Source organism: Mytilus trossulus, chromosome 11, assembly GCF_036588685.1.
Source record: "Mytilus trossulus isolate FHL-02 chromosome 11, PNRI_Mtr1.1.1.hap1, whole genome shotgun sequence".
Taxonomy (NCBI): Eukaryota; Metazoa; Mollusca; class Bivalvia; order Mytilida; family Mytilidae; genus Mytilus; species Mytilus trossulus.
This window is the reverse complement of record NC_086383.1, coordinates 54,053,961-54,066,106: the sequence shown is the minus strand read 5'-3', so window position 1 is coordinate 54,066,106 and position 12,146 is coordinate 54,053,961. Positions and strand designations below refer to the sequence as shown.

At 35.5% G+C, this 12,146-nt stretch overlaps 1 protein-coding gene across 1 annotated transcript in view; it reads right to left on the bottom strand.

Annotated features, from left to right (window-relative positions):
- Positions 1 to 12,146, bottom strand: part of LOC134690165 (uncharacterized) — a 97,334-nt gene that overhangs the window by 70,864 nt on the left and 14,324 nt on the right. The window contains exon 5 of the mRNA XM_063550142.1: positions 4,486 to 4,507. Coding sequence (XP_063406212.1) covers positions 4,486 to 4,507 — 22 coding nt within the window. The remainder of the gene's footprint in view (positions 1 to 4,485; positions 4,508 to 12,146) is intronic.

Sequence of the window (12,146 nt, the reverse complement as noted above, 5' to 3'; positions counted from 1 at the left end):
TTGTCAACTGAAACCAAAGTTTTTGACTCTGACCATTGACCTAGGAAGTTGTACATACATCATGACACACCCTCTGGTGTTGGTTAACATGGATGTCAAGTATAAACTTTGAAATCATAACGGTTCTCAATATATAGAGCGGACACGATCTACACCACAGGGCACAGGGTTGTCAACTGAAACCAAAGTTTTTTTACCTTGACCTTTGACCTAGGAAGTTGTACATACATCATGCCACGCCCTCAGGTGGTGGTTAATAAACATGTAAAGTATGAAATCATAATGGTTCTCTAGATATGGAGCGGACAATAAGTTAAAGTGTTACAGACGGACGGACAGACAGACGGACGGACAGACTGATCACTTTAGGGCGACCCGCCTAAAGGCGCGGCCCTAATAATAAAAAATCTAAGTACATGCTTAGATTTAGTATATCAAAGAACCCAAAGAATTTAATTTTTGTTAAAATCAAACAAAGTTTCATTTGGGACCCTTTGAACCTTAATGTAGACCAATTTGAAAACGGGACCAAAAATTAAGAATCTAAATACACAGTTAGACAATGTTAGATTCGGCATATCAAAGAACCCCAATTATTCAATTTTTAAAGTTTAAGTTTGGACCCTTTGGGCCCCTTATTCCTAAACTGTTGAAAACAAAAACTTCCAAAATCAATCCTTCCTTTTATGGGCATAAACCTTGTGTTTAAATTTCATAGATTTCTATTTACTTCTACTTAAGTAATGGTGCAAACCCAAGAAAAAAATGTAAGGGTTCCACGGAACCCGGTGTCTCGCCTACTTTTGCTATAAATCGCAGGCTCAACAAAAGTGAGGAAAAAAATCAATAAAAATATTCCTCTTGATACTATCTTTTGATTGTAAGAAGCTTCTGTCCAAGTTTGGTAAAAATCCAGGATTGTTTTTGAATCTAATAAATGTTTAAAAAATCTTTAACTGCAGACTGTATGTAATGTTAACTGGAAGAAAATCTAAGTCCATTTATAAGTAAAATCACGGAAAAAATGGATTTATTTGTTTACAAATTTTACTTCTGGATACTATCTTATGATCATAATTCACTACAAACTGCTCAGAGTCTGAATTGACCAGTTTTTGTGCTCGACCAGTAAAATGGAGCACACATTTTACTCGACTAGTCTCGACATTGTCTCGACTGGACTTAACTGTACTTAAGTGTACTCGACTAGATCTCGACTTTACTTAATTAGTCTGAAATGGTCTTGACCACGACTTGACCTGTCTCGACTCAGTCTGAACCAGTCTCGACCTGTCTCCACTAGTCTCGACTCAATCTGAATCAGTCTCGACCTGTCTCGACTAGTCTTGACCTTCAAATTTTGTTTTGACTAGCTATATATATAGCTAGTATAAAGAAGCCCATCTTACAAAATTAAATATTGATCTTACAAAATTCAAGCTTATTATGTAGTTTGATTACTGGCTGTGAAATAAAAAAACATTTTTTTACAATAGGTAAAAATAAAAATTATTATATAAATTCAGATAGGCATCTTTAATTTTTTTTATAACTTTTTCATATCAACTTGCATTGTCATCAAACTATGCAGTTAACTTAGATATATATCAAGCTTACTGAATCTCATTTCATTCACTCTCTTGTTGTATTGCTGTAAATTTAAGAATTCAAGTAATGTTGGTAAAAAATGCCAGGATTTGCAATTTCAGACAAAATAGAGATAGTACACTTTAATTTTTTTTATAACTTTTTCAAATCAACTTGGATTGTCATCAAATTATGCAGCTATCTTAGATATATATCAAGCTTACTGAATCCCATTTCATTTACTTTTTTGTTGTATTGCTGTAAAATTAATAACTTTTTCAAATCAACTTGGATTGTCATCAAACTATGTAGCTATCTTAGATATATAGCAAGCTTACTGAATCCCATTTTATTAACTTTTTTGTTGTATTGCTGTAAAATTTAAGAATCAAAGTCATCTCGGTAAAAAAAAGCTAGGATTTGCAATTCGGACAAAATAGAGCTAGTACACTTTATTTTTTTTAATAACTTTTTTAAATCACCTTGGATTGTCATCAAACTATGCAGCTATCTTAGATATATGTCAGGCATACTGAATCCCATTTCATTTACTTATTTGTTGAATTGCTGTAAAATTTAGGAATAAAGTAATGTTGGTAAAAAAAGCTAGGATTTGCAGTTTGGACAAAATAGAGATAGTACACTTTAATTTTTTTGATAACTTTTTCAAATCAACTTGGATTGTCATCAAATTATGCAGCTATCTTAGATGTACATCAAGCTTACTGAATTCTAGGTTATTTTGTTGTTTGTTGAATTGCCGTCAAATTTAAGAAATTAATTAATCTAGGTCAAAAAAGCTAGAATCTGCAGTTCAAACAAAATAGAGATAGTACACTTTAATTTTTTTTAATAATTTTTTCAAATCAACTTGGATTTATTCTAACTACTATTCGTGAGAGCCCAGGTGGTCGTGTGGTCTAGCAGGACGGCTGCAGTGCATGCAATTTGGTGTTACGATATCACAGTAGCATGGGTTCGAATCCCGGCGAGGGAAGAACCAAAAATTTGCGAAAGCAAATTTACAGATCTAACATTGTTGGGTTGATGTTTAGACAAGTTGTATATATATAGATTCTTACATTGATACCAGTGAATTATCGGATTTATCCAATCGAGATAGTTAAATTATCAATTTTAAAGTTCGAGCCGCCTCGGCGAGTACTTTAAAATTTATAATTTAACTATCGAGATTGGATAAATCCGATAATCCACGAGTAACTATGTAAGAATCTGTTTCTCTAATGATTAAAAAGACATTTTCTTTTTTTGTTAACGGAAAATCCCCTTCGAGTGCCTTTCACATTGCATTGTCAATTTCATTAACACCTGTTATCATATTTTGGTTCATCCAGTCAGCCAAAAAGGTCATGACCCTTAAAATCATCCAATGATCTTCTGAGATCACCAGCAAACACCCGTTGATTAAATTTTTTTATACAATGGGTTCGAAAATGGATAAATTTCCATAGACTTATCATATAAATATATCAAAAAGTAAAGAAAAATTAAAGAAATTATCTAAATAGTTTTTCTGATTTGTGGTGATTTATAAAGCAATACCTTCTGCTTGGGGCAAACTTATTAAAAAGATCACATCTACCAGAGAGTTTTAAATTCTGAATAACATTTATTCAAAGTTGCAACATCCTGTTAAATCTTAATCTCAAGGCTTTTTACGTCGTAATACGTCGTTGCGGGCGTATAAAAACTGCAACAGATCTTCCTCGAGACAAAAATACCCCAGCTTTGTAAATTAAGATTCATTTTCAATTTCTTAAAATATATCAACTCAAAAACGGGGATCCAAAATTGGCACTGTGTCTGTGTTTTGGTGACAAGTATTGTGTATGAAGTTCACATTATATGGTCGAGGAACACTTTATTCAAGAAAACAAAATAATTGCGGTACATAGGGACATAGGTAAATGTTTATCCTCCAAATGATCGGAACTGATTTCGAATCTTGTTCAATACATTGTTGATATAAAAGGATTTCATAAATAAATTATAAGAATGGCACACATGAGAGTGCACATGCTAACAAAGTTATTTCTATAAAATACATATTTTCAAGGGGTGTTACTTTTGAAAATATTTGATATGCATTGATTTTCCATTGCAGAAACACAGATACAATCTAAATGTTCAAAATGTGGAAATAACACATGGAAGTGCTTATAACTTTCAGATCTGTTCCCAGTGTCTTTTTGTTGTCAGGATGTACAAGTACCCGGCCAAGTCCACTTGTATTTTTGTCCATCTGATGAGTTCAGCCTTTTTGACTGATTTTTATAGTTCATTCTTATGTTGTAATGTTATACCACTCTCCCAGCATGTCCAGGTTAAAGGGAGGGTTTGGATCCCGGTAACATATTTAACCCCGAACATAATTTAAGTATGTGCCTGACCCAAGTCAGTAGCCTGTAATTCAGTGGTTGTCGTTTGTTTATGTGTTATATTTGTTTTTCGTTCATTTTTTTATCTTTAAATAAGGCCGTTAGTTTACTCGTTTGAATTGTTTAACATTGTCTTATCGGGGCCTTTTATAGCTGACTATACGGTATGAACTTTGCTCATTTTTGAAGGCCATAGGGTTACCTATAGTTGTTAATGTCTGTCATTTTGGTCTCATGTTGACAATTGTCTCATTGGCAATCATACCACATCTGCTTTTTTATATTACAAGACCACACAATGTTAGGGCTGACCCTGGTATTCTACATAATTAACAAAATATTCCAGTCTATTTATTGTAACTGTATGAAAATGTCCTCTGACTTGGTGACCTTAAATTGAATAGGGATCTACCTCACATTGTATTTACATATACATTAAGTTCATAAGTAACACTAAATATGTAATGTGTGAAATCTAATAATGAAATAAAGAAAATACCTTTCGTCCTCAGTACTGCAGCCTGAAAAAGAGGGATATGTATTGAGTGTATATCACGAAACTTGTAGAAATGTTTAAATTTAAAAAATATCACCCATATCGTACAAAGTCTGTAATGAAAAACAAATCGATTGATTTATATTTGGTGTCAAATGTCACTTCCTGACCTATTCATACTATTGGCAAAATTACAATGGGATATATACAACATAATATAATATATTAAAACTTTTAAGTATAGACAGAAATGAATTGTCTTTACTTTATCCACACACAAAAAAATGCATAACCACATGATGAGACTTGAAGATGAATAACTTCAAAAAAATTACTGTTCCTTTTCATTTGCTTTTTTCACGCTAGTAACGTCAGGGACTGATCATATCTACAGCCAATGTCAGTACTTGACTATAATGGGTCAGCCTTTATTTGAACAAAATAGCCTTTGGATTAGCACATCAAAAAACAAGCTTAAGCTCTAAAAAGCCTGTTTTGCTCACATTGGAGAATATTCAGCATGTTTGCAAAAGTATGAATAATTCGAAATACTATGGATTTTCTTATCCCAGGCTTTGATAACAATTTAACAAAGGACATCCTACAACATTGTATACAATAATGGAACTCAAGAAAAAGAATCTATATTTTGTTGATTGCTTTTATGTAGTCTGTTGAGTTGCTCTCTCTCTTCTTCAGTTTATTTGCTCAAAACACAAAAGAGGGTAAAAAATAATCCTCATTTAACAACACGACGGATGCCACATGTAGAGCAGGATCTGCTTACCCTTCTGGTGCACCTGAGGGACGAAAGATACCAGAGGGACAGTTAAACTCATAAATCGAAAATAAACTAACAACGTCATGGCTAAAAATGAAAAGGACAAACAGAAAAACAATAGTACACATGAAACATCATAGAAAACTAAAGAATAAGCAACAGGAACCCCACCAAAAACTGGGGTGAACTCAGGTGTTCCAGTAAATATTCTAATTCGGTAGGTCACATTCATGAAAGGGAAGGGGATTGTAGTTACGGCGTAAGGAACATAACCGATATCATCTATGAAACAGTAATTCCATAACGGTCAACCAACTCATGATGGCGTCCATCAATATTGGAGAGCTGAAATCATCTCTTTTGTCGTAAAGATTTGTTTTCAACCGACCCTCATTGTCAATGTCTAAATGTAAATCAAGATATGAGTCGACTTAATTGTATCCTTTATCTCTAGTTCGATGGGAGAGATGAGTTCAACATAGTCACCAAATTTTGAATTATTTAGTGAGAGAACATCATCCTTATAGCGGAAAGTAAACTAAGTTAAAGGATATTGCTAACTTTTTATCTTTCTTCCTAAGAAGTTCCTGTATGAAGTCAGCCTCATAATAATAAAGAAACAAGTCGGCAAGAAGAGGGGTACAATTGGTTAAAGTTTATGGATAATTGGTAGAAGTCAACGTTCTGAACACTTTTGTTTTTGTCAGATTTCCTCTATTTATTATAACGGTTTTTATACGACCACAATTATTTGAAAAAAATTTCGTCGTATATTGCTATCACGTTGGCATCGTCGTCTGCGTCGTCGTCCGAATACTTTTAGTTTTCGCACTCTAACTTAAGTAAAAGTGAATAGAAATCTATGAAATTTTAATACAAGGTTTATGACCACAAAAGGAAGGTTTGTATTGATTTTGGGAGTTTTGGTCCCAACATTTTAGGAATAAGGGGCCAAAAAGGGCCCAAATAAGCATTTTCTTGGTTTTCGCACTATAACTTTAGTTTAAGTTAATAGAAATCTATGAAATTTTGACACAAGGTTTATGACCACAAAAGAAAGGTTGGGATTGATTTTGGGAGTTTTGTTTTCAACAGTTTAGGAATTAGGGGCCAAAAAAGGACCCAAATAAGCATTATTCTTTGTTTTCGCACAATAACTTTAGTTAAAGTAAATAGAAATCTATGAAATTTAAACACAAGGTTTATGACCATAAAAGGAAGGTTGGTATTGATTAATGGAGTTTTGGTCCCAACAGTTTAGGAATAAGGGGCCCAAAGGGTCCAAAATTAAACTTTGTTTGATTTCATCAAAATTGAATAATTGGGGTTATTTGATATGCCGAATCTAACTGTGTATGTAGATTCTTAACTTTTGGTCCCGTTTTCAAATTGGTCTACATTAAGGTCCAAAGGGTCCAAAATTAAACTTAGTTTGATTTTGACAAAAAATTAATTGGTTGGGTTCTTTGATATGCTGAATCTAAAAATGTATTAAGTTTCTTGATTATTGGCCCAGTTTTCAAGTTGGTCCAAATCGGGGTCCAAATTTAAACTTGTTTGATTTCATCAAAAATTGAATAAATGGGGTTCTTTGATACGCCAAATCTAACTGTGTATGTAGATTCTTCATTTTTGGTCCTGTTTTTAAATTGGTCTACATTAACGTCCAAAGGGTCCAAAATTAAACTTAGTTTGATTTTAACAAAAATTGAAATCTTGGGGTTCTTTGATATGCTGAGTCCAAAAATGTACTTAGATTTTTGATTATGGGCCCAGTTTTCAAGTTGGTCCAAATCAGGATCTAAAATTATTATATTAAGTATTGTGCAATAGCAAGTCTTTTCAATTGCACAGTATTGCCCAATGGCAAGAAATATCTAATTGCACAATATTGTGAAATAGAATTTTTTTTTAATTAGAGTTATCTTTCTTTGTCCAGAATAGTAAGCAAGAAATATCTAATTGCACAATATTGTGCAATAGCAAGATTTTTTTTAATTGGAGTTATCTTTCTTTTTCTAGAATCAACTTTGTTATATACAATATACAATGTATATTCACTTTTTACTACCAACTGATAAATTAAAATAATCTTTACCATTCAGTGATAACAAGCAGTTTTTTTACATCTTAATATTTTATGATGTATTTAAATGAGTAGTTACTGTTGCAAACTCCATTAGAAATTTTACTTGAGATTAGTTTTGGAATAAGGGAAAGGGGGATGTGATTAAAAAAATTGGGTTCAATTTTTCTCATTTGAAATTTCATAAATAAAAAGAAAATTTCTTCAAACATTATTTTTGAGAGGATTAATATTCAACAGCATAGTGAATTGCTCTAAGAGAAAACAAAAATTTTAAGTTCATTAGAACACATTCATTCTGTGTCAGAAACCTATGCTGTGTCAACTATTTAATCACAATCCAAATTTAGAGCTGAATCCAGCTTGAATGTTATGTCCATACTTGCCCCAACCAACCGTTCAGGGTTCAACCTCTGCGGTCGTATAAAGCTGCACCCTGCGGAGCATCTGGTTAAATGATATTTGAGTAAGGGTTACATCTACCTAACAGACAGTGTTTAGTACAGCTACTGGTAATGGTATCATCTACCTAACAGTGTTTAGTACCACTGCTGTGTTTAGTACCACTGCTGGTGATGGTATCATATACCTAACATACAGTGTTTAGTACCACTACTGGTAAGGGTATCATCTACCTAACAGACTGTGTTTAGTACCACTACTGGTACTGGTATCATCTACCTAACAGACTGTGTTTAGTACCACTGCTGGTGATGGTATCATCTACCTAACAGACTGTGTTTAGTACCACTGCTGGTGATGGTATCATATACCTAACATACAGTGTTTAGTACCACTGCTGGTAAGGGTATCATCTACCTAACAGACTGTGTTTAGTACCACTACTGGTAAGGGTATCATCTACCTAACAGACTGTGTTAAGTACCACTGATGGTAAGGGTATCATCTACCTAACAGACAGTGTTAAGTACCACTGCTGGTAAGGGTAACATCTACCTAACATACAGTGTTAAGTACCACTGCTGGTAAGGGTATCATATACCTAACATACAGTGTTTAGTACCACTACTGGTAAGGGTATCATCCACCTAACATACAGTGTTTAGTACAACTACTTGTAAGGGTATCATCTACCTAACATACAGTGTTTAGTACAACTACTTGTAAGGGTATCATCTACCTAACAGACAGTGTTTAGTACAACTGATGGTAAGGGTATCATCTACCTAACAATGTTAAGTACAACTGCTGGTAAGGGTATCATCTACCTAACATACAGTGTGTAGTACCACTGCTGGTAAGGGTATCATCTACCTAACAGTGTTAAGTACCACTGCTGGTAAGGGTATTATCTTCCTAACACACTGTGTTTAGTACCACTACTGGTAAGGGTATCATCTACCTAACAGACTGTGTTAAGTATCACTCCTGGTAATGGTATCATCTACCTAACACACTGTGTTAAGTACCACTGTTGGTAAGGGTATCATCTACATAACATACAGTGCTTAGTACCACTACTGGTAAGGGTATCATCTACCTAACAGACTGTGTTAAGTATCACTCCTGGTAATGGTATCATCTACCTAACAGACTGTGTTTAGTACCACTACTGGTAATGGTATCATCTACCTAACAGACAGTGTTTAGTATCACTCCTGGTAATGGTATCATCTACCTAACAGACTGTGCTTAGTACCACTACTGGTAAGGGTATCATCTACCTAACAGACTGTGTTAAGTATCACTCCTGGTAATGGTATCATCTACCTAACAGACTGTGTTTAGTACCACTACTGGTAATGTTTCATCTACCTAACAGACAGTGTTTAGTACCACTGCTGGTAAGGGTATCATCTACCTAACAGACTGTGATAAGTACCACTGCTGGTAAGGGTATTATCTACCTAACAGACTGTGTTAAGTACCACTACTCTTAATGGTATCATCTACCTAACACACTGTGTTTAGTACCACTACTGGTAAGGGTATCATCTACCTAACAGACTGTGTTAAGTACCACTGTTGGTAAGGGTATCATCTACATAACATACTGTGTTAAGTATCACTCCTGGTAATGGTATCATCTACCTAACAGACTGTGTTTAGTACCACTACTGGTAATGGTATCATCTACCTAACAGACTGTGTTTAGTACCACTACTGGTAAGGGTATCATCTACCTAACAGACTGTGCTTAGTACCACTACTGGTAAGGGTATCATCTACCTAACACACTGTGTTTAGTACCACTACTGGTAAGGGTATCATCTACCTAACAGACTGTGCTTAGTACCACTACTGGTAATGGTATCATCTACCTAACAGACTGTGTTTAGTACCACTACTGGTAAGGGTATCATCTACCTAACAGACTGTGTTTAGTACCACTGCTGGTAATGGTATCATCTACCTAACATACAGTGTTTAGTACAACTACTTGTAAGGGTATCATCTACCTAACATACAGTGTTTAGTACCACTACTGGTAAAGGTATCATATACCTAACATACAGTGCTTAGTACCACTACTGGTAAGGGTATCATCTACCTAACAGACTGTGCTTAGTACCACTACTGGTAATGGTATCATCTACCTAACACACTGTGTTTAGTACCACTGCTGGTGATGGTATCATCTACCTAACAGACTGTGTTTAGTACCACTACTGGTGATGGTATCATCTACCTAACAGACTGTGTTTAGTACCACTACTGGTAATGGTATCATCTACCTAACACACTGTGTTTAGTACCACTGCTGGTGATGGTATCATCTACCTAACAGACTGTGTTAAGTACCATCTACCTAACAGACTGTGTTTAGTAGCACTACTGGTAAGGGTATCATCTACCTAACAGACTGTGTTTAGTATCATCTACCTAACAGACTGTGTTTAGTACCATCTACCTAACAGACTGTGTTTAGTAGCACTACTGGTAATGGTATCATCTACCTAACAGACTGTGTTTAGTACCACTACTGGTAATGGTATCATCTACCTAACACACTGTGTTTAGTACCACTACTGGTAAGGGTATCATCTACCTAACAGACTGTGCTTAGTACCACTACTGGTAATGGTATCATCTACCTAACACACTGTGTTTAGTACCACTACTGGTAATGGTATCATCTACCTAACACACTGTGTTTAGTACCACTGCTGGTGATGGTATCATCTACCTAACAGACTGTGTTTAGTACCACTACTGGTAAGGGTATCATCTACCTAACAGACTGTGCTTAGTACCACTACTGGTAATGGTATCATCTACCTAACACACTGTGTTTAGTACCACTGCTGGTGATGGTATCATCTACCTAACAGACTGTGTTTAGTACCACTACTGGTAAGGGTATCATCTACCTAACACACTGTGTTTAGTACCACTGCTGGTGATGGTATCATCTACCTAACATACAGTGTTTAGTACCACTACTGGTAAGGGTATCATCTACCTAACAGACTGTGCTTAGTACCACTACTGGTAATGGTATCATCTACCTAACACACTGTGTTTAGTACCACTGCTGGTGATGGTATCATCTACCTAACAGACTGTGTTTAGTACCACTACTGGTAAGGGTATCATCTACCTAACAGACTGTGTTTAGTACCATCTACCTAACAGACTGTGTTTAGTAGCACTACTGGTAATGGTATCATCTACCTAACAGACTGTGTTTAGTACCACTACTGGTAATGGTATCATCTACCTAACAGACTGTGCTTAGTACCACTACTGGTAAGGGTATCATCTACCTAACAGACTGTGTTTAGTACCACTACTGGTAATGGTATCATCTACCTAACAGACTGTGTTTAGTACCACTACTGGTAAGGGTATCATCTACCTAACAGACTGTGCTTAGTACCACTGCTGGTAAGGGTATTATCTACCTAACAGACTGTGTTTAGTACCACTACTGGTAAGGGTATCATCTACCTAACAGACTGTGCTTAGTACCACTGCTGGTAATGGTATCATCTACCTAACACACTGTGTTTAGTACCACTACTGGTAAGGGTATCATCTACCTAACAGACTGTGTTTAGTACCACTACTGGTAATGGTATCATCTACCTAACAGACTGTGTTTAGTACCACTACTGGTAAGGGTAATCATATACCTAACACACTGTGTTTAGTACCACTACTGGTAAGGGTATCATCTACCTAACAGACAGTGTTTAGTACCACTACTTGTAAGGGTATCATCTACATAACATACTGTGTTAAGTATCACTCCTGGTAATGGTATCATCTACCTAACAGACTGTGTTTAGTACCACTACTGGTAATGGTATCATCTACCTAACAGACTGTGTTTAGTACCACTACTGGTAATGGTATCATCTACCTAACAGACTGTGTTTAGTACCACTACTGGTAATGGTATCATCTACCTAACAGACTGTGCTTAGTACCACTACTGGTAAGGGTATCATCTACCTAACAGACTGTGTTTAGTACCACTGCTGGTAAGGGTATCATCTACCTAACAGACTGTGATAAGTACCACTGCTGGTAAGGGTATCATCTACATAACATACTGTGTTAAGTATCACTCCTGGTAATGGTATCATCTACCTAACAGACTGTGTTTAGTACCACTACTGGTAATGGTATCATCTACCTAACAGACTGTGTTTAGTACCACTACTGGTAAGGGTATCATCTACCTAACACACTGTGCTTAGTACCACTGCTGGTAAGGGTATCATCTACCTAACAGACTGTGCTTAGTACCACTACTGGTAATGGTATCATCTACCTAACACACTGTGTTTGGTACCACTGCTGGTAATGGTATCATCTACCTAACAGACA